Source organism: Muscardinus avellanarius, assembly GCF_963383645.1.
Source record: "Muscardinus avellanarius genome assembly, chromosome: 8".
Lineage (NCBI taxonomy): Eukaryota > Metazoa > Chordata > Mammalia > Rodentia > Gliridae > Muscardinus > Muscardinus avellanarius.
The window spans coordinates 89417350-89445197 of record NC_137794.1 but is presented as its reverse complement, the minus strand read 5'-3'; the positions used below and the strand labels follow the sequence as shown (position 1 = coordinate 89445197).

General features: G+C 35.8%; 1 protein-coding gene across 1 annotated transcript; it reads left to right on the top strand.

Annotated features, from left to right (window-relative positions):
• Positions 1–77: 77 nt before the first annotated feature.
• BCLAF1 (BCL2 associated transcription factor 1) lies at positions 78–24350 on the top strand (the record flags this gene model as incomplete). Its single annotated transcript, XM_080700131.1, has 10 exons — positions 78–187; positions 2088–2996; positions 4534–5199; positions 5324–5493; positions 7788–7893; positions 10020–10104; positions 12541–12716; positions 13809–13989; positions 14915–15061; positions 24117–24350. The coding sequence occupies exons 1-10, from the start codon at positions 84–86 to the stop codon at positions 24348–24350; spliced, it is 2778 nt and encodes a 925-aa protein (XP_080556257.1). The 5' UTR covers positions 78–83.
• Between the last annotated feature and the right edge of the window lie 3498 nt (positions 24351–27848).

The following is a 27848-nucleotide window of genomic DNA, read 5'->3' as shown; positions in this document are numbered from 1 at the left end:
GTCTGAAAATAAGTACATATCTGTGAAACTTAATTCATTGTAATTTAACACTTTTACTCTTTCATTTGACTAGGAGAAAAGAAATGGGTCGTTCCAATTCTAGATCACATTCTTCAAGATCAAAGTCTAGATCACAGTCTAGTTCTCGATCAAGGTCAAGATCACACTCTAGAAAGAAGAGATACAGGTGAATTAATGTGCTTTTAGTTATTTAATAATAACCATATAGCTAATATTTTTTGAGTGCCTGCTATATATAGTGCTAAAATCACTGATGTGTAAATTCAAACTAGTAAATGGTGGAGGTTAGATTTCAATCTAGTAGTCTGACTCTAGGTCAGATACTTATTGTATGGTTGTATTTTTTGGTATTTTTTTATAATGTTAAAGAGAAGAATTGGATAATATAAGAACTATTTGGCAGTAAACAAAAGAGCCTATGTTTCATAGTATTTTATTTCTGATGTATTGTTTGAACTCTTTTTCTCTACCTCTTGCACTGGGGATTGAACCCAGTGGCATTCTACTTCGAGCTACATCCCTACCCCTTTAGTCTTTACTTTGAGATAGGGTCTTGCTAGATTGCTGAACCTGGCCTCAAACTTTCAGTTCTTCTGCCTCAGTCTCCTGCAAAACTGGGATTACCAGCATGCACTACTTGACAATTTGAATTCATTATTATTATTATTATTGTGGTACTGGGGGTGGAACCCAGAGGCTTTCTACCTCCGGGCTATACTTCCAGACCTTTATTATATTTTATTTGGAAACAAGGGTCTCACTAAGTTGCTGAAAGCCTCACTAAGTAGCTGAGGTTGGCTTTGAACCCGTGCGATCCTCCTGTCTCAGCCTCCCAAGCGTGGGGATTACAAGCGTGCGCCACCATGCCCGGCTTGCCAGTTTGAATTCTAACAAATACATATATATGGAACCCAGGGGCTTTCGACCTCTGAGCTACACTCCTTGCCCTATTTTTTATTATTTATTTTGAAACAGGGTCTCATTACATTTTGGAGAGCCTCACTAAGTAGCTGAGGCTGTCTGCTAATCGTGATCCTCTGATCTCAGCCTCCTGAATACTAGGATTACTAGTGTGCGCCACCATGCCTGGCTTACAAATGAATTTTTTAATTGTTTAGAAATGGTTAACTGGTTTTATAAGTAATACATAGCATGAACATTGAAACCACTTGTTGAAAGTAAAAGTGACCATAATCCCATTAAGAATTAATACTAATTTATTATTTTTCTGTATTTTTTTCTAGGCTTAACTTTGCTAAGTACTATGTTATTTTTATTTATTTATTTTTGTGGATCTGGGGATGGAACCCAGGGGCATTCAACCTCCGAGCTACACCCCCTGCCCTATTTTTTTTTTTATTACTCTTTATTTTGAAACCGGGTCTCGAGTTGTAGAGGGCCTCACTAAGTAGCTGAGGCTGTTCGTGAACCGCAAATCTTCCAGTCTCAGCCTCCCGAATGCTGGGATTACAAGCGTGTGCCACCACGCCCGGCTCCATGTTATTTTTTAATATATAATTTCTGTGTAAATTTTTACCTATTTATAACATATGATGCCATGCCATTAAATTTTCTTTTATGCTAATTGCCAGCCTAGATGTACTATAATTTAAAAATGTATCCTATATTTGGATATGTTGACTGTTGACTTTTTTATTCTCTCTTTTTTATATTTTTTTGCGGTACTGGGGATGGAACCCAGGGGCATTCTATCTCTGAGCTACACGTACCCCAGCCCTGTTTTTTATATTTTATTTGGAAACAGGATCTCTTAAGCTGCTGAGAGCCTCACTAAGTATCTGAAGCTGTAGGAGAATTTCGATCCATCCTCCTCTTAGCTTTCCAAATGCTGAGATTATAAGTGTGCCACCACGTTCGGCTCCTTTTAGAGATTTTTTAAAATTTTGAAACTGGGTGTTTTACTATCCAAGTGAGTCTTATGAGAAATGAAGATTTGAACAAATTAGGTTTGAAAGTTTTACCTTTGATAATTATATTCAGTAGAAGTATTTAGAATGAAAGAATGGAGAACTTTTTTCCTGCATTGATATTTATTTCTTTTTTAGTTCTAGGTCTCGTTCCAGGACATACTCAAGATCCCGTAGTAGAGATCGCATTTATTCCAGAGATTATCGTCGAGATTACAGAAATAATAGAGGAATGAGACGACCATATGGGTACAGAGGAAGGGGTAGAGGGTATTATCAAGGAGGAGGTGGTAGATATCATCGAGGTGGCTATAGACCTGTCTGGAATAGAAGGCATTCTAGAAGTCCTAGGCGAGGTCGTTCACGGTCCAGGAGTCCAAAAAGAAGATCCGTTTCTTCTCAAAGATCCCGAAGCAGATCTCGCCGGTCTTACAGATCTTCTAGGTCTCCAAGATCATCATCGTCGCGTTCTTCATCCCCATATAGCAAATCTCCTGTCTCTAAAAGACGGGGGTCTCAGGAAAAACAAGCCAAAAAAGCTGAAGGGGAACCCCAAGGAGAGAGTCCTTTGAAAAGTAAATCACAAGAGGAAACGAAAGATACATTTGAACATGATCCAGCTGAATCTATTGATGAGTTTAATAAATCAGCCACATCTGGTGATATTTGGCCTGGCCTTTCAGCTTATGACAATAGTCCCAGATCACCCCATAGTCCTTCACCTATTGCCACACCACCTAGTCAGAGTTCATCGTGCTCTGATGCCCCCATGCTTAGTACGGTCCACTCTGCAAAAAATACCCCCTCTCAGCATTCACATTCCATTCAGCATAGTCCTGAAAGGTCTGGGTCTGGTTCTGTTGGAAATGGATCTAGTCGATACAGTCCTTCTCAGAATAGTCCAATTCATCATATTCCTTCACGACGAAGCCCTGCAAAGACAATCACACCACAGAATGCTCCAAGAGATGAGTCTAGGGGGCGTTCCTCGTTTTATCCTGATGGAGGAGATCAAGAACCTGCAAAGACTGGAAAGTTCTTAAAAAGGTAACTAAAGTATTTTAATTAAAATATTAATAGGTTTTTGAGTTCCACTTGGAATTATAAGACAAAATGCATTATGATATGTATTTAATAAGCTGTTTTACTCATGGCTTTCTATTTTTAGAAGATAATGCAAATTTTGCTCATATTTTTGGGAAGATGTATTCTTTAATAAAAAGTTTGTATTTTATTTTTACCCATTTTCACTTAGTGCAGAATTAGTGATAGAAACAATGAAAAATTGATGAGCAAAAAGCATAACCCATGATATGTTTAAAACAGTAACTAGCCGGGTGTGGTGGCGCACGCTTGTAATCCCAGCATTCGGGAGGCTGAGACCGGAGGATTGCGGCTCACGGACAGCCTCAGCTACTTAATGAGGCCCTCTGCAACTCCGTGAGACCCGGTTTCAAAATAAAGAATAAAAAATAGGGCAGGGGGTGTAGCTTGGAGGTCAAATGCCCCTGGGTTCCATCCCCAGACCCACAAAAACAACAACAAAACAGTAGCAATTTGAAATTAATGTTAAAATACGGAAAGTTTGTATTCACCATTAAGATGTGATCTACATAAGTAATGCATTTATTGCATAATCTTGTGTGGTATGATAAATAGTTCACTTGTCAATATTTAGCAAATTCTGCCTGACTTTAGAAAATGTGTCATCTCTCACATCTTAGAATGAAATTTTAATCGGTTACATTTAAGTTCTGATTTCAAGCAATAGTTTAGCAGTCTTAATGAAGATGGTTGCTAATGTAGTATAATTGACTTAAAAGTAAGGAAATAGAACATACATGCTAGATAGTAGTAAGGTACAGCCTAGAATTAATATTTGTACTAAATAATAGTTTATATTTAATATTGCCCCAGATCATTTAGTAAAGTTCATATGTGAACTACTTTGTGGTTCAAAACAAAGATTCCCAGACTTGGCTTACGGTTGCTTTATCAGAAAAAATAATTACTAAATGCCCTCCTGAAATCTACCTTTATAAAGCAAATAAACAGAAAGATGCAATGACAACTGTGCATTTTTGTGTGTGTGTCTATATTTGTTCAGTGCTCCTACCCCCTGGGGGGCAGCAGTTTGGCCCTCTTTGGGAACCCATGGAATAGAGCGTTAAACACGTAATGTCATCACCGGCATTAAAGTTCATATGTATGAGCTCTTGTTTATATTGATAAGAAGTAGGTGAAATAGTGTGAAATTTTGAGTATAAGTAGAATTCTAGTAGATATGTGTATTGCCCATTAGTGGTTCTTAGCTTCAAAGTTAAATTTTGGCAGTATTGTATATTACAGGATCGCTAGCAATTTGTTGTTAGTGCAAAATTGTGGACTATAATTAAATAGGTTTTTGAGGAAGGCTTTACTTTTTAAACTTGCTGGGAGTCTAAAAAGTTACTATATCTTGTTCTTAATGATTCTTAAAAGTAGAATCTATAAAAACTTTTCAGTAGGCAACACATTTAAGTATGCAAGTGATCTATAGGGAATGCAATCCAGAGTTACTATTCTCTTCTTTGCTTATTCACAGGTTCACAGATGAAGAGTCTAGAGTATTCCTGCTTGATAGGAGCAATACCAGGGATAAAGAGACTCCAAAGGATAAAGGATCAGAGAAAGTGAGGGCAGAGGGAGAATGGGAAGATCAGGAAGCTTTAGATTACTTCAGTGATAAAGAGTCTGGAAAACAAAAGTTTAATGATTCAGAAGGGGATGACACAGAGGAGACAGAGGATTATAGACAGTTCAGGAAGTCAGTCCTCGCAGATCAGGGTAAAAATTTTGCTACTTCGTCTCATCGGAATACTGAGGAGGAAGGATCCAAGTACAAGTCCAAAGTTTCACTGAAAGGCAATAGAGAAAGTGATGGATTTAGAGAAGAAAAAAATTATAAACTTAAAGAGACTGGATATGTAGTGGAAAGGCCTAGCGCTACAAAAGATAAGCACAAGGAAGAAGACAAAAGTTCTGAAAGAATAACAGTAAAGAAAGAAACTCAATCACCTGAGCAGGTAAAGTCTGAAAAGCTCAAAGACCTCTTTGATTACAGTCCCCCTCTACACAAGAATCTGGACACACGAGAAAAGTCAACCTTCAGAGAGGAGAGCCCGCTTAGGATCAAAATGATAGCCAGTGATTCTCATCGCCCAGAAGTCAAACTCAAAATGGCACCTGTTCCTCTTGATGATTCAAACAGGTAATTCCACATTGGTGCCAGTAAGTAATCAGTGAGTTGTTAATCATCTTATTTTCTGAGCATAACTATTTCACATTCAAACCAATGGTATATTTTGTTTGTGTGTGTTATTTATATGTTCCAGACCTGCTTCCTTGACTAAAGACAGGCTGCTTGCTAGCACACTTGTCCATTCTGTCAAGAAGGAGCAAGAATTCCGATCCATCTTTGACCACATTAAGTTGCCTCAGGCCAGCAAAAGTACTTCAGAGTCATTTATACAACACATTGTGTCCTTGGTTCATCATGTTAAAGGTATGCCTAGTTTGTTTACAACTAGTGTTGTGAGTTAAGCTTCTCTTGAATGTGAGCAAAAAGTGTTAGTTTTGCTTAATAGTTAATGTGCCCCAGGGCTAGCAGGTATGCATAAATACTACTAAAAATTTGGAAAAATAGTTTCATGGAAGAGAAAGCAATCTTGCTAGCATTGGAATTTATGAAGATATTTAATACGAAGTGACCAAAATAATGGAATTAAAACATCCTAAAAGTGTGTGTCATGTTAAAATATGCCATAGATTTGTTTAATGCCAACTGTCTTTTAAAATGTGTCAGTGCCTGGCTAGCTCATTCAGTAAAGCATGAGACCCTTAAAATTTGTCAGAGTGTAAAGTGCAGAATGCCTAAAAACTACCTTTCATTGTACACGTGATAATGTACTGTTGGCATAGATTTATAACAGTAAGGCGGCAGTATTGTTATTACTTACTAAGAATTCCTGTTCTTTTTTTTCTTTTTAAACTGAAACCAGTGGGAAAATAACTAACTTCCTGTCTTTTTGTCTTGCTTAAGTTGTTCTAATACTTTTCTTCTGGTTTATAATTTAAAAAATTATCAGCATTCTTAAAGGGAGAAAACACGCAAGAAATTTAAAAGCATATTACAGTGAGTAAGTAGGATAATAGGACATTTCTTTACATCCTAAAGATGAGGGTGCTCATTTCAGCTAAATTATTTTGTTTTCATTAGTATGTAATTCTAGTTTCAAAGTTACTAGTAACTTTCAAAGGTTTTTAGGGTATGACTTTGGGCAATTAGGTCTCTGTTTCATTTTTTTGTTTTTGTATTTAGTTGGTTCTTTCCCAGGAACCTCCATGGATGTTTTTATTTTTATTTTTTATTTTTAAAGTTTGTCATAGAACAACTCATAATAGCTTAAACTTTTCACTACCAATTCCTTATGCACTTGATAGCACATGATATTTGAGAATAGTGAATAATTAATGGATTCCTTTTTGGAGGTAATTAAACATTAATTACTCAAACATGGTAATAAAAGACAGTTGCTATTTTGCTAAAAGTAAGGTTGTGAACCAGTTTATGGCCATATTGTGGTACATAAAATATTATACATTAACTTTTTTTCACCTTTTTTTGACCTCTCTCCCCATTTTACAACTTACTGCTGAATTTTGAGATCAGATTTTGATAATTTTTTTTTCCTTTTTTCTTTTCTTTTTCCTTTTTAAAGAATTGTAGTTATGTTTCATAATTGGTATTGTGCAACCGATCTGAACAGCTCTTACTATATAGAGAGCTGAAAATGCCCAGTGATGTTTTCTTTTTCATTGTAACTAGGTCCTGGAATATGTTTTGAAATGGCAAAATCCATGTTTCAAAGTAAAATAGCTGTTGAAAGATACAGGCAAAGTTGAATCTTCTGTCTTCCTGGCAAAATGGCATAAAAACTGAGTTGCTAGCTCAAATTCCTGGGTTTCATGGAATTATGATTGAGGCACTACCCTTGTAGTGGCCATTTCACGTTTTAATGATTGGTTATGAGACATGTGCTGGATATTGGGCGGTAAGTTGATACAGATATATGTTGATCTGTTAAGCAGATAGCTTGCTTCATAATGTAACATTTCATAGCTCATGACTTTATACGTCCTTCTAGTTTACATTTACAGCGTATCTTGAACTGGTTTAAAATCTAATCAGTATTGATATTACTAATTTTAAAATTGTTTAAAGAAAAAAATGATGATCAAACATGCTGTCAAGTTTGCCAAGATGCCAGATTTTGGGGGAAAATACTGAACATAAAAATATTTTTCAACTCAATGGCAGTGTTCAGCTTTTTTTTTCTTAAAGCCATTTCTATTGATATATCAACATAGTTCCTGATGGAATTATTTTTTAGTTTATTTTTTTATTTTATTTTTTTTTTGCAAATGGTAACTTAGAGTAGCTTCATTGATTCATGAATCGGCAAGGTATAATTATGACTATCCATGAATTGTTTCTTTTTGTTTTGTGTGAGGAAGTAGTATGTTAGAATAAAATTGGACTTTAGACTTTTAATTGCTCTTGAGTTATATGTAGTATTGACCAGGGTACATGTGAGGAACTGTGCAGTCACTTACCTGTTGAGGTACAAGAAGTTAAAAATGAAAGGGTTAGGAGTTCTTTATAACTCTTAATTCTCTTCTGGTAGGTTTCTTGAATACTTTTTTTTTTCTTTAAACCCACTCCATACCCTTCTGTTACAAATGAGAATCCCCTTTTAACAGTTCCTAATTCGGCAGTATTTTCTTCTAAATCAACAGAGCAATACTTCAAATCTGCGCCAGTGACCCTAAATGAGCGGTTCACTTCATATCAGAAAGCCACTGAAGAACATAGTACTCGGCAAAAGAGCCCTGAGATACATAGGTAGGTATAGTACTCAATTTGCATGTAAAAATTAGTTTTGATAGGAAGATAATGTTCAAACAGTATTATATGGGAGATTTTCTACTACTGTGACACAAGTAAACTTTGGTTTTCTTCCTTGTTTATACTTGGAATAAATTTAATTCCAAGTCTTAAACATTTAGTTTTTCTTGATTTTCATTTTTCTTTGTTTACATTGATATAACTTAACATAGTAATTCATAATCACTCCACAGTGTAAAATTTAAATAGCAAATCTTTTAGGGGAGGAATAAACATGTAAGTGGATGCCTAGAGTAATCCTTGAACTGTGAGTAAATTTGTTAAGTAAAAATATTTGGTAAGAGTTAGAACCTGTCCATAAAAAGAGCATGAATGTTGAAATCAGACAATTGTGTTGCAATCCTGGCTTTGTCACTTTATTGAATTGTAAGGAACACGTTATTTAATCTCTGGACATCACTTTTTTCACTTACAAAATAAAGTTAAATGTTTGCTTTTTAGGATGGTAACAGATACTGGTAATGAAACATCTAATTCAGTGCTTAGTACTTAGTTGTTATGCTTTTGGTTGTGCATGATCAAGAAGTACCTTCCTACCTGATAATTGGCTTAATAAGGAAAGTACAGAATAAAACCAAACCTGCATCGATTGTTTAAAAACATGAAGATTCTTTAGAAGCAAGTAATTATTTTCTTGTGTGTTCACTGAGAAAATTGATGTGTTGCAAATGCATGACTGTAATTAGTATTCAATCAAAACTTTTTTCTGTCATGTTCCCCCACCCCCAATACTGGAGGCTGAACCCAGAGGCATTCTACCTCTGTGCTATACTTCTAGTCTTGTTTTCGTTCGTTCATTCATTCATTCATTCATTCATTCATTCATTCATTCATTCATTCATTTATTATTTGGTGGTACTGGGGTTCCTGGAAGCCCTTCTACCTCTGGGCTACACTCCCAGACCTAATTTTACATTTTTTTTATTTGGAAACAGGGTCTCCTAAGGCAGTGCGGCTCGACTGGCTTCTAACCTGCGCGATCCTCCTGTCTCTGCCTCCCAAGCGCGGGAATTACAAGCATGCGCCACCACGCCCAGCCCAGTCTTATTTTTATTTTGAAACAAGGTCTTGCTAAATTGCTGAAGTTGGCCTCACACCTGTGATTGATTGTCTCAGCCTTCCAAGTACTGGGATTACAGGCATATGCCACCACACTTGGCATTGTTTTTCTCTTTTTATGATTAAAATATATTTGGTATTTAAAAAGATCAGGCTTCATTTACATATAAAAGTCTACTTGCTGGGTGTGGTGACTACTGTCTTTTAATCCAAGCTTGAGAAGTTGTGACAGGAGGATTGCAGGTTTGAGTCCAGCCTCAGGAACTTAGGAAAACAGTTTTAAATAAAAAAAAAGGGCTGGAGGTGTAGCTCTGAGGTAGAATGCCCCTGTGTTTAATTCTTAATGGCAAACAAAGTCTAACTGAAGCATTTTAATTCATTTTTAATGTGTGTGGTATTGGAGATTGAACCCAGGGATATTCTATTCGAATGCTCTCACCCCACAGCAGCCCTTTTTTAATTTTCTTTCTTCCTTTCTTTCTTTTTTCTTTTTTTGGTGGTACTGGGGTTCCTGGAAGCCCTTCTACCTCCGGGCTACACTCCCAGACCTGTTTTTTATACTTTTTTATTTGGAAACAGGGTCTCTTAAGCCAGCGTGCGCGGCTGGCTTCGAACCTGCGTGATCCTCCTGTCTCCGCCTCCCAAGCGCGGGGATTACAAGCGTGCGCCACCACGCCCGGCGCCCTTTTTTAATTTTAATTTTTACTTTTTTGGAAGCAGGGTCTCACTAGGTTGCTGAGAGTCTTGGTAAGTTGCCAAGACTGGGCTTTAACCTGTGATCCTTCTGTGTCAGTCCCCCAAGTGCTGGGATCACAGGTGTGTATCACCATGCCCTACTTGTTTTTATTAGTTAATCATCTATAAGGAATTGAATTAATACAGACTTACTGTGAATTGATGGGGAGAGAAGTAGTTGTTTAGTCTCACAAAAATGGGTAGTACTGTGTATTTTTTTGTATTATGAAGTTAGTAATAAAGCTATAAATGGATTTTATTTAAATTAGGAGAATCGACATCTCTCCGAGTGCCCTGAGGAAGCACACCCGTTTAGCAGGGGAAGAGAGAGTTTTTAAAGAAGAAAATCAGAAGGTATGTGTTTGCACGTTTTCATTTTAAGTTCAGCTTATTGATACTGTATTAAATATAGTTATCTTAAGGTAAAACGTTTTTGATGTCTTCTGTTTTTACCTTGTAAATACATTATGGTAATGTATAGATAGTGTTTCTGTCTAGAAGAAATTGACACTAAAATATGTTAAGTAAAACCAAGAGTACTTGAAAAGTGCTAAATGAAAGGAAACTGGGTAGACAAAGGAAGATGCTAAAAGCGCAAGGGTAGAAATTATATTCCTATAGTTTTGAGTTATGGTAGAGTAGTAAGAATTTGTGTGTGCTTAAGATAATTTTAATCTGGGCATGGTGGCACACACATGTAATCCTAGTACTTGAGAGGCTGAGACAGGAGGCTCACAGGTTTGAGGACAGCCTCAGCAAGTAGTGAGACTCTGGTCAAGCTAGTGAGACCCTGTTTCCAAGTAAGAAAATTGGTCTGGGGCTATAGCTCGAAGATAGGTTTAATTCTCAATACTACAAAAAATAAATGAATAAATAAATACCTCTAGGTTCTTCAACAGATAACGAGTTAATCCCCACACTATTGGAATGCATTTTTGATGTGCATTAAGAAATAAACATTCCAAAAATGATTTATAAGTGAACTGTTTAACAGATAACTTTTTGTCATTATTGGGTTATTTTTGATTTGGAAAAGAGCCTGTGAAGGATTGATCTTGAAGAGTGAAGGGCTTAGGATGGAATTTAGTGGTTAAGAAGACTGATACATTCCATACCAGCCTATATGATGACATACAGTGTCTAGTAGTAGAAATGTATGGAAAAGATAGAAAGTGAGCAATTGTATGTTGCATTTGGAAATACTGCTTGATTCTATTTTCAGCACCAGTAAGTATTATCTATATTATATTTGGAAAAGTTAACCTTCTTGGACCTTGATTACCTTAATTTAAAAAGTGAGAATACATTTGTTTTGCAGAGTTGTGGAATAAATGGGCTCTTTTGAAACACTGACAGTATTATTACTAAAGCTGTAGTAGACAGTGGTTGTATACAAATTTTTGTATGCTATTGACTTACTGGATGTGAATCTAGAGCTTACAAAGAGATTTTTTTGCATGGGATATACAGATGATGGAGCAGCAGACTTTCAGAAGTGAATACTGGGGTGGGGTGTGTGTATGTATGTGTGTGTACTCTTAACTTCATCACCTTTGGTATTAATGTTAGTTGATTGTGTTTTCCTAAAAATTGAGTCTATCCTGGTGCTCTGCTAGTGAGTATTTTCTCTTATTACTCAGACCAGATTTTGATTTGGGAGAGAGAGTAGTGATAACTAATGGATGTACAAGAGGATATGCCATTGGTTTTTATCCTTCATCTTCCTATTTGAATGAATAAACATTAATATGCAATTACGATATATAGTTAGCAATTTATAAAGTAATTTATCTTATTATTTGTGGACTTGGTAAACCTAGGTGAATAGGAAGTTTTTTTTTTGTTCTTGAATAGATATTTTTGCTTTGTTACACTAGGAACAAATAGGTGAGTAGTTATCATTTGTAGATAAATGTTTTACATATGCTTATGAATATTGTAGCTAGTCTTCCCAGAATAAATACATTTCTTATTGTTGAATACTAGCGAGGATGTCCACATTGCTTAGCATCTTACTGATGTGTAATTTCTCTTCATTCCTAGATGCCTCTTTCCATCTTCCTAAATTATATAGTATTTGAAAAAAGCAATGGAACAAGAAGGAGGTGAATTGTGACCCAGTTAAGCTAATGTCCGTTGCAATACCTGAATTGAGAAAGGGCAATATATGGCCCAAGATACTGAGTACAGGATTTCGAATAATATCTTTCTGGCTTTGTTTCAACCCTTGTTCAATTTCAATTGGTTTCATAATCATATTCCACGTGCATGTTATGGAAATCACAGAATTCTTACTTTTGAAGTGTATTTTATTGGGTTTGTCAACTTTTTTGGGAAGACCTTGATGATAATGAGGTTTATAGTTAATGAGAACCATTACTTTAGGATCCCTCAACTTTATAGGCAGAATGCTGCATCACAACTCTACATTATTGCTTTTATTGTTATTAAACTGTATTTTTAAAGGCATTTGGAAGGATGAGGGATAATGATGATATATTAAGTGGAAAAATGTATCAGTTTTACTGTACAGAAACTTATTAGGAATTGCCTTAAATAAAATCCTATAAAATATTCAAGATAGTTTTTAGTAACTTACAATTCCACTGCACATTTGTACATAAATAGTTTAAAAAGAGGTACTTTTCAAAATTAAAACTAAGGATGATAGTAGTGTCTTACATGATCTTTCTGATTCTATAATGCCAGTTTAGAAACTGGCAGGAATCTTAACTGTATGTAATTTTTTCTATTTCCTAAAATCTTTTATTTTTATCTGTTTTTTTATAGGGAGATAAAAAATTACGGTGTGATTCTGCTGATCTTCGGCATGACATTGATCGACGTAGAAAAGAAAGAAGTAAAGAACGGGGGGATTCCAAGGGCTCCAGGGAATCCAGTGGATCAAGAAAGCAGGAAAAAACTCCAAAAGATTACAAGGAATACAAATCTTACAGAGAAGACAGGTAATTGTTAACATTGTCTGAGTTAGGTTTAGCTTCTAATTAGCCTTTAATAATTGTCAGCTTAATTGCTTTCAATTTTGACTGTGTAATCGAATGTTTAAATTTAAACAATTAAAATTATTTGTTTTACAGCAAAAATGTATTTGTCTTTTACTCGGCTTATGGTGGATGAGGACAAAAACTTTGGAATAGCAAGCTAACACTGAAAAAAAAAATGACAAATTAATGTGTCCTATTATCCAGGCTACATCAGGAGGTTGGACTTCAATGCAGTGCATTTCTAGAAACAGTTTGTGTAAGAACTTTGGTTCGTTATGCTTGATTCCGCACTTTTTCAACTCATAACACCCAGAGTACAAGAATTTTAAACTGATAACTAGTGGTTTAACATGGGAGAGATGGGGGGAAGGACTAGGAATAGCAATGTGTATTGGTATTTCAAAATAATATTTCCATGGATACTATTAGCAGTGGTAAGAGTTACTGCAGGTATGACCTTTTTCGGGGTGCTGTATTTGAGCCGTATATTTGATCGTCATAGAGTCGAATAAATAATAAGATATTATAGATAATCATTTTTCTTGCTGTTTTATTAGGTAAATGGTGAATTTTATTTGTGTTTTTGCGGTTATGATTGGTATTTGTAATGTCCTACGCTTTTTATTTCTATAATGGTGTTATGGCCCAAATTGTATGAACTGTTCTCACCCAGTGTGTATAGACTGCAGTCATTTTGAAACTTGGCCTTAAAATCATCCTTTTCCTACTCTTCTTTTCCTTTCATTAAATAAAAATAAAATATTTTATAAGTTAACTTAAAAGTATTGAAAAACTGAACCTCATTCTTGAAGTTTACAGATTACTAGTTTATGACTGGCAGGCCAAAGCATGTTTTTATTAGTGATGTAAATAAAACATTGAACAAGAATGAAAACAGACTGTGTCAAAGTTTAACACCCAGTTATTTTACTTATATAATAATTTTAGTAGCAATAGTTTTTTTACTTAAAATATTCCTCTTATTATAAGATTCAACAGGATTCTTTATTAACATTTTAAAAATAGACCCTTTTTGTTTTCTTTATCTTGCAGTAAACATAAAAGTAGGGAGCAAGATCATTCTCGATCTTCGTCTTCTTCAGCATCACCTTCTTCTCCCAGTTCTCGAGAAGAAAAGGAAAGTAAGAAGGAAAGAGAAGACGAATTTAAAACCCACCATGAAATGAAAGAATATTCAGGCTTTGCAGGAGTTAGCCGGCCACGAGGAACCTTTGTAAGTAATGAAATTGACTTTGGTCATTTGGTAGGGTCTTACTGTAGAGCACTGTAGTATGGAAAGTATAATCTAGAGGCACTGTTACGTAAGTCCTTATTCCTAAAGTCAGTCTTGAGAAATGAAATGGTATTTGAAGTATTAAATGCCATTTTGAGATTTTACGCGTACACACACACACACACACACACACACACTCACACTCACACACTCACACACTTTTCAGTTCACTTACATATCCATAGTTCTTAGACTCAAGAGTCAAGGAAAGTTATTTTTTGACATATTTAATCACTTATTTTAAGCTATATTAAAATATTAAAAATCTATGTTCATTCTTTGTCATTTTCATTTTTGCTTATTTTCAAGTCCTTATATGTGTATCAATCAAAGAAACCATACAAATTATCTTTTTATTTTACATAGCTTGCTTATTACCCTCATGTTGTAAAATTGTGGTAGTCCACCTTTAATTTTTAGATTCAGATTCTTACCTTGAGTCATATCTAGTTGCATATTTGTAGGGTTCATTAATGAAATCATTTGGGAAAGAAGAGCTTTTCTTATATGGTAATAGATGTGGTTGCAACACTTGGGGTTCTAATTCAAAAGAATTAGGAAACTCTTTGACTAGTAAAGGGAAAACTTGTGTATGTTAAAACAGTTTGAAAGTGCATTCTTCAGACATTTAGGTTGATACTCTTTTTTTTTTTCTTGACCTGCTCAACTTCCAGTAGGCAGGATTTTTTTTTTTTTTTTTTTGCTTATGGTGTACGATTGCCAGCCTTTTCATGCTCAGTGGCTCCGAAAGTGATATTTATATAGGAAACATTTTTTTGTTGTTGCCATTGAAGTAAAATTAGAGTTTGCATGTAACTGAATACCTGCGATTGCATTACTAAACAGTTTTGTTAATGTTAATCAGTTTCGAATTAGAGGCAGAGGAAGAGCCAGAGGAGTTTTTGCTGGGACAAATACTGGTCCAAACAACTCAAATACTACTTTTCAAAAGAGACCGAAGGAAGAGGAATGGGATCCAGAATATACCCCAAAGAGCAAGAAGTACTTCTTGGTGGGTGTTAGAAATCTTTTTATTTGGTTTGCATTAATTTTCAAAACATACTAGGTAAATATATATTTGAGTATAGATTCCACTAATATGAAAAGCCTCACCATAAATAACATGGGAAACTTAAAAAAATTGACTACTCAGATGACTTGAAGTTTTGAAAATGTGGGTCCCAGTAGTCTTGTTTGCTGTCTTGACATCACATATAGGTTGATTGGGTCAACTAAAAATTTTAATACCTGATTTGATAGCTATAACTGGAAAAGAACTGATAATGTTGTTGAGCTAAGTATACAGTTCATGTCTGTCTATAAGACAGTAATAATTGTAGGAACTTTTTAAGTTGTACCTGCCATCATCCCAGGTCTTTTTTTTTTTTTTAAAGAACGAGGAAAGGAATTTTAAAATAGAACTTTTAATTGAGAGTCTCAGAGAGGCTATCATAAAAGAAAGATGGAAAAATTGCAGTTTGAGCCAAGTATGATGGCTCACATCTGTAATATCAAGATTTGGGGAACTGAGATAAAAGGATCACAGGTTTTAGACCAGCCCCAGCAACTTAATCACACTTAGAACAACTTAGCAAGACCCTATTTCAAACTAAAAGGCTGAGGGGTGTAGCTCAGATGTAGAGTGTCCCTGGGTTCAATCCCCAGTACTAACACGTAAACTACATTTTGGAAAAGCTGTTTTGTACACTAATTTGATGTTTCCCTGTGAGGTAGATGAAGTTGTTTTCCTAGGATAAAGCTAGAGGTGGTATGTCCTAAAGGATCTCTGGGTGAGGGTGATAATTTTCTTAGTTCTGACATGAAGAAAAGTATCTGCTATGTTACAGAGGCCTACTTATACTACCAAAACTATTACCTAGAAATATTCTTGTTATATCATAGTTTTTTTTAGGGAAGTCATGTTAATAAGCCACTTTTGAAAATACCACTTTTGTTGGTAACAAGGAAGAAAATAGGAGGAGTATTAGGAAGAGTTTGTCTTTTATTTGGCATTTTATGAATATGTTTGAGTAAGCCTGAATGTTCATGACAGGGCTTTCTTAGAGGAGAAATCTATTCTGGAGTGAGTATTTTGTTTGGCAAATGAAGAATTTACTTAAGTGCAATTTACTTCCATTTTCCTCTGATTTTTCTATGTTAATAGGAAAAAGTTACATAAATTTGTTTGCTCAGTTTATGCCTTCCTCATGAGAAACAGACTAAGGTGCTTTTGAGTTTACAATCTAGAAAGTAAAAGGCTTTTGAGTTAGAGACATTTAAAAGCCCCATCTACTTTTTTAAGAATTTAAATTGTATTAACAGATCACTTTTTATGCTAGGTTCTAGAATTGGAAGATAAATATGATATAATCCCAAATTTTGGTTTACAGGCTAGTAATAGAGAAATTTAATGTGTATAGTGGCTTTTTCACAGAAGAGGAAGCGATGGATTTTTGTGAAGAAGAGCAATTAGATAATTTGAGGAACTTGGCTTGAATCTTGAGCTTAAAAGATGGGCAGTTTGGGTATTCTACAGACAGTAGAAGGGGAGAAGAAGCATGGTATAGAGAACTTAAGTACACTGGATGGCTGGTATAAGTGGGGAATTTTAAGCCAGGCATGGTGGCACATGCTTGTAATCCTAGTACTTTGGAGGCTGAGATGGAAGGATCACAGGTTCATGACCAGTCTCAGCTATTTAGTGAGGGCCCTCCGCAACTTAGTGAGACAACTTAGTGTTTGTATTGCTTACTCCCTGTTTCAAAATAGATAATAAAAACTAGGGCTGGGGGTGTAGCTCGTAAGCTCGTAGGTAAGAATGCCCCTGGATTCCATTCCTAGTACACCCCCCCCCCCACACACACACAGAGTTTGAGAATTTTAGGAAAAAGCAGATTGTAATATACCTCACAGTTTTTAAATTGAGGTTAGAAAAATCGTGGTTCTTAGATCAGAGAGATTTAAGAGATACTGTTTAAGGGGTTACATTTGAGAAAAGGTAAGAAAGCATTTATGGGGACATTGACATCTACTTGACTGTTGGTAATGAGAAGACAGAATCTAGATGGAAGATGCCCCTTTGCAAAGGAAGTTTAAATTCTGTTCTGGACAAATCGAATTGGAAATGCTAGGAGAAATCAAGGGAAAAACTACTAGTTGGAAGAGAAAAGGGGGTTAAAAAACTTGTATTTCAGAGGTGGAGTGATGAGTAACAGTAAAAATGCCAGAGAAGTAGACCAAGTATGAAAGGTTGAGAAATGAAGAAATGAGAGCTGAACAAGTGGGCAGCTTGTTTGTATTGCTTACTACTGCTTTTAGCAATTTACAAAGATATAATTCGGCCAGAACTTGGCATTCTTTCATATCTAGTATCATAGCATTTACCTTAAATTGAGACAGTTATTTTAGGTTGGCTTTTAGGCAGTAGTTTCATTAACAAGCTTATATTACTTTTAAGAATTTAGCTTATTTATTTATTTATTTATTTATTTATTTATTTATTTATTTATATTTTGGTGGTACTGGGGGGTGGAACCCAGGGGCTTTTCTCCCTCCAGGCTATATCCCAGCCCTATTTTATAATTTATTTGGAAACAGGGTCTCACTAAGTTGCTGAGAGCCTCACTAATTAGCTGAGGCTGGCTTCGAACCTGTGAGATCTTCCTGTTTCAGCCTCCCAAGCGCTGAGATCACAAGTGTGTACTACCACACCCAGCTAAGAATTTAGCTTTTTAAAAGTAGCAATAATATCATTTTATTGTTTTTTTAGTGTGATACTGCAAATTGAATCCAGGGACACTTCACCACTGAGCTACATCCCAAATAGCTTTATTTATTTTGAGATAATCTTGCTAAATTTGAGATAGTCTGGCTAAGTTGCTGAGGCTGGCCTCAACCTTGCAAGTCCTGCTTCCAAGTAGCTGGGATTAAAGGCATGTGCCACCATACCTAGCAGTAGCAATGTTTCATATATTGCTATTCTGAGCTAAGCTATAGTCTTACTTTTATTTACTTATTTTTTGTAGCACTGGAGATTGAACCCAGTGGCATCCTACTTCTGAGCTAAGTCCCCAGGCCTATTTTATTTTATTTTTATTTTTATTTATTCTTTTTTTTTTGGTGGTACTAGGGGTGGAACCCGGAGGCTTTCTACCTCCGGGCTATCCTCCCAGACCTTTTTTATATTTTATTTGGAAACAGGGTCTCACTAAGTTGCTGAAAGCCTCACTAAGTAGCTGAGGCTGGCTTCGAACCTGCATGATCCTCCTGTCTCAGCCTCTCAAGCGCGGGGATTACAGGTGTGTGTCACCATGCCTGGCTCTTACTTTATTTTTTTAAATTTTGAAATAGGGTCTGACTTGTGGAGGGCCTCACTAAGTTGATGAGGCTGGCCATGAACCTGTGACCTTCCTGTCTCAGCCTCTCAAGAATTGGGATTACAAACATGCGCCATAACACCTGGCTTTTACCTTTTATTTTGAAACAGGATCTCATAAGTTGTGCAGTGCTTCACTTAATTTGCTGAAGCTGGCTGCAAACCTGCGACCCTCCTGTCTCAGCTTCCCAAGTTACTGGGTTTGTGTGCCCTCACATACTTGTGAGACTGAAGTAGGAATATTGTAGGTTCCCAGGTAGTGTCAACAATTTAATGAGGCACTCTGTAACTTAGACTCTTTCAAAATAAAAATTAAAATAGGGTTGGGAGTGTAGCTTAAAGGTAGATATAATGCTCCTGGGTTCAACCCTCAGTACCACACATAAATAAAACAAAATAATTTGTGTTTTACCTCAAGAAACTTTGACCTGTGAGACATCTAGTGTTGATAATTGGAATATAAGCAGAAATACAATTGGGAAGAAACGAGGCTTAAAACTGGACATTCTCTTAGGTTCTTAGCATAGAAATTTTGCCCATATTGATTAAATGTTAATACTTTGTAATAATTAATAGGTAGCATTTATTGAGCATTATATGTTATGGTAGGTGCTATTCTCAATGCTTTATGTGTATTCGTTTTTTAATGCTTAATAAAGTCCTTTTGAGTTGGGCTACTGTTTTAACAGGTGAATAAAAACTATTACAGAGCAGTTTGACCATTGTGTCCAATAAGAATGTGGTCAGGACTCAGACCCATTGGGCTCCAGAGCTAGAGTTCTGAAAATACCGTTCATCCTCTGATAATCTTCAACACTGAGTTATAATAGCATTCTTTGCACTATTTTCTGAAATTCCTCATCTCAAAACTTGAATTTTTCCAAAAGTGTGGTAGCATTTTTCATAACTCCAGGGAAAGGTATTAATCTCAGGTAGAGCCTGAATATAACCTCAGTGTGAGAGATCAGTCTGAGTAAGGAACAAGTGGGAAAGTGCTGAAGGAGGTGGGTTGTGTTGATGACTTTAAGAGGGAGATAAAGACCCTGGGTGGAAAAATTGAGAGGATGGAGAAAGATCAGGATTGGAGTTTAGTAACCCTGTGAAACTTTATTATGACTATTATTTTTTGTGGTGCTGGGAATATAACATAGGATATTGTACGTGCTAGGCAGACAGTGATGCTGAGCTACACCCTGACCTGAAACTTGATTATTCTGTGGAGAAGAGATAAGATTCACAAGAGCTTGGTTCTAGTACAGACTCCTCATATTTTGGCCATATGTAAGCATCTTATTTCTGGCTCTTTGTTATCAGTGAAATAATGTTTTTTTTTTTTTTTTTTTTTTTTTTTGCGGGTCTGGGGATGGAACCCAGGGGCATTCGACTTCCGAGCTACACCCCCTGCCCTATTTTTTATTCTTTATTTTGAAACTGGGTCTCACTGAGTTACAGAGGGCCTCACTAAGTAGCGGAGGCTGTCCGTGAACCACGATCCTCCGGTCTCAGCCTCCCTTATGCTGGGATTACAAGTGTGCGCCACCACACCCAGCTGAAATAATAGTTTTTAAAGTTACAATTAGATAGAAATCTTGGATATAAGAATTTGCATAAGACTATGTTATCGTAGACATGGTGGCATAGGCCTGTAATCTCAGTAGTTGGTAGGCTGAGACTGGGGGATTGTAGGTTCAAGGCCAGCCTTAGCAAGTGGTGACACAGCAACATAGACCATATCAAAACAGAAAACTAAAAAAGGGCTAGGGGTGTAGTTTGGAGGTAGAACGTCACTAGGTTCAATCCGTAGTATCAGAAAAAAAAGAAAAAGTATATTTAGCACCAAGTGTTGTGTGCCTGTATTTATATACCACTTTTTTTGGGGGGGGTGGTACTGGGGGTGGAATCCAGAGGATTTCTACCTCTGAACTACATTCCCAGACCTATTTTATACTTTATTTAGAAACAAGGTCTTACTAAGTTTCTGAGAGCATCACTCAGTAGCTGAGGCTGGCTTTGAATCTGTGCGATCCTCCTGTCTCAGCCTCCCAAGCGCTGGGATTACAAGAGTGTGTCACCATGCTCAGCTTTATGTATCACTTTGAGTATCACTGAGATGTGTAATTAAAACATACCAATAAAAATATACATATATAAAAGAGCTCAGCTATTAGGGGATCTTCTGAAAGACACAGCTTAGTCCTACCAAATTTTAAATGACTGTACATCTGAAAGTAATTGCTAAGTGTGGCTCTAGCTTTGCCACTTCCTTTTCTGTTTCTGCTCTTGGCCTCCTGGTATGGTTAATCATTTAATGCCACCAGGATCTGGGGAATGTATGACCATCACCAAGAGAATAAAGGGTTTCAGTTTTTCTGTGTCTCTTCCACCCCATTAAAAAAAAAGTTCTAGCATGGTTAGTAACAGTATTTTACAGAATTGTTCTGAGGATTAGATGAGTAAATAACATGTTACTCCGAACTGTGCTTCACCGAGGAAAGCATTTATAGAACATTTTTGTTCTCATCAGTACCACCACCATTGAGTGTGCTTGGCAGACACTGCCCTGGGTGCTTTTTTCACATATTTTGTGTTCCCTCAGGCTGTTCCCTTTTTCCCCCTGGGTATTGAGGCCTGAACCCAGGTCTCATCATACTAGGGAAGTGTTCTACTTCTGGATGCACACCCAGCCCAAGGTTGTCTCCTTTTGTTAAGAACAGGAAATAAATTCTCAGAGAATTTAAAAAATCAAAGTTGTGATTTCTAAGATGTAGCCCATACCTTTCCCCCCTCCCCTTCCCTCCCCTCCTTCCTTCTCTCTCTCTCTCTCCCCCCTCCCCCTGTCTCTTCCCCCCCCACAGTCCTCCTGTCTCAGCCTCCAGAATGCTGGGTTTACAAGCGTGCACCATCATGCCCAGCTTGCCCATACCCTTTCTCCGAAACTTGTTTGCCTTTCCTGCAAATCCATGAAATGCTTTGTAAATTCCACAAGCAAAAAACTGCACAGATTCTAGAGTTCGCTCTGTTAATGTGATAAAGAAGCATAAAATTGTATAATGGAGGAAGCAGACTAATTTAAAAGATATTATTTTGGGTTTCTAGTTAAGTGATTTCTGGTATATATAAAATTAATTTGTGGTACTGGGAATCAACCCTGAGAATACTGGGCTGCCCTTTTTATTTTTTTCTTTTGAAACAGGTACTTACCAAGTAGCCTTCAACTTGATATCTTCCTATAGGTGTGTTCCATTGCACCTGTTAAATTTTAGTTTTTGCACTACTGGGCAACAAACCCAAGACCTCACATATGCTAGGTGAACACCTTAGTGCTAGGCTACACTTCCAGCCTTTTATGTATTTAATTTTATTCTGATAATTCAAGAAGTTATTCTTTGTTGGATATGGTGGCAAGTGCCTGTAAACCTCAGTATTTGGAGGATAATACAGGAGGATTGAAGATTCAAGGCCAGCCTTGTTAGCAGTTGAGACTCTGTTTCAAAATAAAACAGGTGGGGGTGTAGCTCAGACATAGAATGCCCGGGTTCAATTCCCAATACCCTATTTTCATGCATCGTGAAATCATATATGCCTCTACTTGGTATAATCTACAGTTTGATAAAGTTAGAAAAGTAGTTATTGGTAAAGCTTTTTATATCATACATTAATTACCTGTATAATCCTAGCTTTTCAAATTATGTAAGAGGGTAATCTGCATTAAATGAATATGCACAAAAGCATATATTTTTAAAAATGTTAACTGTTTTAACATGTCCTGTGTTTGAAAAGGTAATCTGAGCCGGGTGTGGTGGCGCACGCTTGTAATCCCAGCATTTGGGGGCTTAGACAGGATCGCACAGGTTCGAAGCCAGCCTTGGCCACTTGTGAGGCCCTTTGCAACTCAATGAGACCGTTTAAAAAAAAAATAAGGAATCATAAATAGGGATGGGAATGTTGCTCAGAGATAGAATGCAACCAGGTTCCATCCCTAGTATCACACAAAAAAAGGCAATCTGGCCGGGCGTGGTGGCGCACGCTTGTAATCCCCGTGCTTGGGAGGCGGAGACAGGAGGATCATGCAGGTTCGAAGCCAGCCTTGCGCACTGGCTTAGGAGACCCTGTTTCCAAATAAACAAGTATAAGAAATAGATCTGGAAGTGTAGCCCGGAGGTAGAAGGGCTTCCAGGAACCCCAGTACCACAAAAAAAAAAAAAAAAAAAAGAAAAGAAAAAAGAAAAAAGGCAATCTGTTTTGAAAAGGTACATAATACTTAAGCATTTTAGTAATTTTTGGGTATTTGGTCAGTATCAGTACTCCATAAGTTATGTGACTTTTATCTGCATTATGCCTTGTAATGGGGCATAATTTTGCCTTATTTACCATTTTGGGGTAACAAATTTTGGGGAGTTTATAGCTTGAAATATGCAGCATTTAATTGAATTGAGGAGAACTTTGGCCTTTTGCTTTGTATTTACTCTGCTCATCTACAGTGTCAGGTACTTTTCTGTAGATCATTTTGCTTAGAATAATTTGTAAGTTAGGAGAACATAATATTTGAATACTGTTAATGAAAAATTAAGGTTGGAATGTGGTAGTTTCTGTATATGTCAGATTGTTGGAATAGAAAATAGCGAAGTTCTGTTAACTCTAGGGACTTTGACATCATGATTTATCATTGAAACTCCCTGTCCAGAAGATTGATGTGTACTGTATACATTGACCTAGATTGAAATCTCAGTATAGAAATTTAAAATCTGCTTTTACATGTAAGGTAATTCATACTACTTATTTATTGAATGTTATTTATAATGTAATAACTTTTTGGCATAGTCTTTGACTTAAATTGTTATAGCTGACATGCTGTCACAAACCTGTAATCCTAGTACTTAGGCTGAGATAAGAGGATCACAGGTTTGAAGTGGTTCTCAGCATTGTTGTAAGATCCTAAGCAACCATGCAAGAGCCTATTTCCCTCCCTCCCTCCCTCCTTCCCTCCCTTCCTTCCTTCCTTTGTTTCTTTGTTCTTTTTTTTTCTTCTTTTTTTGCGGTACTGGGATGGAACCTAGAGGCTTTCTACCCCAGCTACACCCCGAGCCCTATTTTTTTCTTTATTTTGAAATAGTCTCACTGAGTTGCAAAGGGCCTCACTAAGTAGTAGCTGAGGCTGTCCACGAACCTGTGATCCTCCTGTCTTAGCCTCCCAAATCCTGGGATTACAAGCATGTGCCACACCCTTGGCTGCAAGACCCTGTTCCAAAACAACTAAGAAAGGCTGTGGGGGTAGCTCAGAGATAGAACACTCCTGTGTCCAGTCCTCACTAAAACGTGTCCGAATGTGTACACACACACACTGGTTATTTTATCTCATTTTGTTCAGCATAACAAGTAGATTGAAATAGTATGGAAATAAAAAAGGGAATCCTGAAAATTTGGTTATTTAACTATTGAAGTTCTCCAAGCAATTATTTTGGCACCTTTTGTGCTTGGGTTACTAAATAGTAAGGTGTAATTACTTTCTATGAAAATGGAGTACATTTTTCTTGGAAAACATCTAGTTTTCTTTTTTTTTTTTAATTGTTTTAGGACATTACCAACCATACCAGACTTTATGAGATTAACTGCATATGATTTATCATTGGATAAGTAGTCATTATCTTTATAAGATATTTCAATGATGATTTTTTTTTTAACTTTTCTGTAGCACGATGACAGAGATGATGGTGTGGATTACTGGGCCAAAAGAGGAAGAGGTCGTGGTACTTTTCAACGTGGCAGAGGGCGTTTTAATTTCAAAAAATCAGGTAGCAGTCCTAAATGGACTCATGACAAATACCAAGGGGATGGGATTGTTGAAGATGAAGAAGAAACTATGGAAAATAGTGAAGAAAAGAAGGAGAGACGCAAAGAAGAAAAGGTAGAAAATTACACTTTGTGAATCTCACAGTTATTTTAGGGCCTTGGGGTTGAGTTCATTTTAAGTTTTAGAAACTTAATGCTTAGGACTAATTTTCACTGTCCACATCTTTATTAATCTTTAATTTCTTTCTTTTATAGGAATAGTACATCTGAAGTAAAATTGCAACAGAGCAGAACTTGCACCCACCATTTTTTTTTAAATCTGGTTTTGTTTTGAAATAAGAATGTAAGCATTTTACTTAAATTTTACTGTTTGCAAGTAGCCTATAGAAATTTTGTTTTAAGTCTTCAAATATCTTGAAAAATAGTAGACTGTATGTTGAGAAATTGTATTGAAATAAAGTAGAGAATTGTTAACGTACCATATTTGTAACTATCAACTTTTAAAAATCTTTTACTGTTTTTGTTACATGCATTGTAATTCTGCTTTGTCTATAAGATATGGTCAAGTATAGCTCTGTGGAAGTTCTGATTCTCTTCCTTCCCTGTTAATGTTTTATTCTGAAGTAAATGTTAGTTCCACATACAGATCCCTGAGCAGTAATTGTTTATAGTGACCACACTAATTATTTTAACCGTATACATCTGTTTAACATCTTCCTTAATTCGAACACTATATCATAGAGTGACTAATTTTTGAAGTATACCATAAAATTGTTACTTTGGTAAACTAAGGTAGCTTAACACTTCAACAAATGTTTAAAGGAGAAAAAAAAGCTTTGCCAATAGCTAAAAAGTACAAACTATTAAGATTTAAAATGTTACTTTTACTGTGAAAGCAAGCAGTGGCCTATAAAAAGCATTCTTTTAAAAGCCTTTCCTATTTGAATTCAAAATTGTTTTCTTCTAATTCTTTGGTAGTTTGAGTCATGGTCTTAGATATCAGCTATTTGAGAGAGAGAACTGCGTTGTAATAACATTGCAATTAAAAATCCCAGTCCCACAGAGCATTTTAGTGTTAAGAAAAATGAAGCAAAATAGAACAAAAACCTGTCATCCTGGTGTTGGTATGGAGGAAGATTATCTTGTAGGAAATAATTTGATACATCATTATATGATTTCATAGCTTACAGATTTATTTGCATTTTTGACAGCTGAAAATTAGTTTGTAGTATAACCATAAGAAAAAACAGATGAACATACCATATTGATTATTATTACTTTATGAAACTTGTCTTTTTGATGTTACCAATAAAATGTTTTGGCAGTGTTAAAGCATTGATCTAACTTGGTTCCCCCCCCACCACCACATTTCAGTTGCAGTTTATTTATAACGAGTTTTTCTTTTACTTGCCAAGGGTTTTATTTTTCAGATAATCTTTCAAATGTGAATTACTTTTTATGTTCACATCAATAACTCCTTTAAAGGTATGAAAATCAGAAGTAATAAGAGTTCAGTGTTCAGTTCTTCTGTTTTTTAAAAATACATAAAACTAGCATATTTCATTTTAATTAAGCAGCTTGAATTAGTTGTGTAAGTTTGCATTAGAGATGATAATCCTTATTCTGTTAGTGTAAAATTTTAAATATCTTGAGTGTATGGCTGTTTCTTCCTCACTTCTTATGATTGTAATGTCTATCCACCTTCATTATTGCCAGGGACATTTGCTAAAGCTGTTGGAAACAAAACCACATCAAAACCAAAGTCAGTTCATGTGATATTTAATGCCCAGATCCTTTGTATTGCATTATTTTCCCCCATCCATTTTGTTTTTGAAATTGTTTAGTAAAGCACAGGTAATACCTGCCAAAGCAAGGATGTATTGTGTCAGTTGGGACATAATTAACAACTCTGTAGTCAATTAATACTTATTTAAGTGTGAAAGCAGCAGGTATTTGATCCCTGACACAGAACTTTCATGACCATTTTATTTTATGTGATGCATATAGTTTTTAGTTCAACAGTTAATTTGGTTAGATGCTAATCCCTAGGCATATTGTTATTCTACTTAAGACAATAGGGGAAGCGTTCTTTGCTTAGAAATTATTTAATAGCGAGTTGGAAATAAGTTATATGGGCAGGTTACATTTGAAATGCAAATGTATTGCTTTAATCTTTGGTTACTTTTATTCTCTTTAAAGTATGTTGGAAAGGGTATCTTACCAGAATGTAGTAGGATAGGTGATTGAGAACTTTGCAGTAGCACAAAGTTTTGGATGTTTACTTTTTTCAGAGCCAATCTTATAAGAAGTAGTCTGTATTTTTTTAAAACCACAATTTTTCCTCACACTTTGTCATGTTATAAAAGCTGAATGGTTTACAAGTACCAGGAAATAACTATTTAATACCTGCATTTATAAAGACTTCCTTTTCCCTAGAGAAAACAAATAGAAACCAAAGGATATTCTCAGAAATAATAAAGCTGATTAAGAAGGCCATGACTCAGTTCTTAGGTGTGTATACTTTTCATAATTGTAGGAATTTTAATATAAAAAACAAAATATGGTTTTCCATTTGCGGTCTACTTCAAGAAATTGCTATTTCCCCTTTTGTCACAGTCCAAATCAGTGTTGGGAATTAAATTATAATTTGAGGAAAATTATTACCCAATAAGAATGAATGTAGATGGTTAAATGATTCTTACTCAGTGTGATGTATAATGCAACAGGGACCCTTGTAAATTGTCATATGCCAATAAAATGTCTTAAGTGGTAATAACTGTTGTTTGTTTACCTGATTTTGAGATATTCCCATATCTTTTGCATTAGTGATTTTTATGGCCTATTTTTAGATTTTAGAATATCAACTCATCTGTAAGCAAAGGACTGGTGTGCCCTGAGAAATACTTTAAAAAATCTTCAAATATTAGTTTGCTATTTTTTCTTACTTCCCCTGAGAAAATGGAAAATTTTACAGTTACTAAATCCAAGGCATTATTAAAAATAGCTGGGCACTGTGGTTCATGCCTTCTATTCTGACCACTTGGGAAGCCGAGGTATGAGGTTTGCAAAATTGCCAGTTAGAGGCCAATCTGGTCAATTTAGATCCTTCCTGTCTCAAAATAAAATAAGGGCTGGGGATGTAGCTCAGTGGTGGTAGACCCCTGGGTTCAATCCCCAGTATTGGAAAAACAAAACAGTAGTTAAGAGATCTGTGGTTCAGTCCTGTTCTGTGTTATTAGGTGAACTTATTGATTATATGTTTGAAATTAATCTTTTTTTCTAAAAGTATAGCAGTTAACCTCTTTAAGTTCTACTGTAATTCTTAATCTTGCTCCTGCTACAAAGTACTTAAAATACAGCTGGGTACAGTGGCCAATGCATGTAATCTAGTACCAAGGCCAAGCAAAATAATTAAGTGAAACACTCATATATCATACCAGCCAGTAATAAATTTTATTTGGCAATATAAAACAGGAAAAGGGTAGCAAAACCATAATTAAAATGATTTGTAATGGGCAAAAAAGTCAGACTAGGACTTGTCCAGGAATATATATATATATATATAAACAAGACTACTCAAGTTGATCCTGAGTCATAATGTATGATTAGAAATAATAAAGATTTTTATATAGCT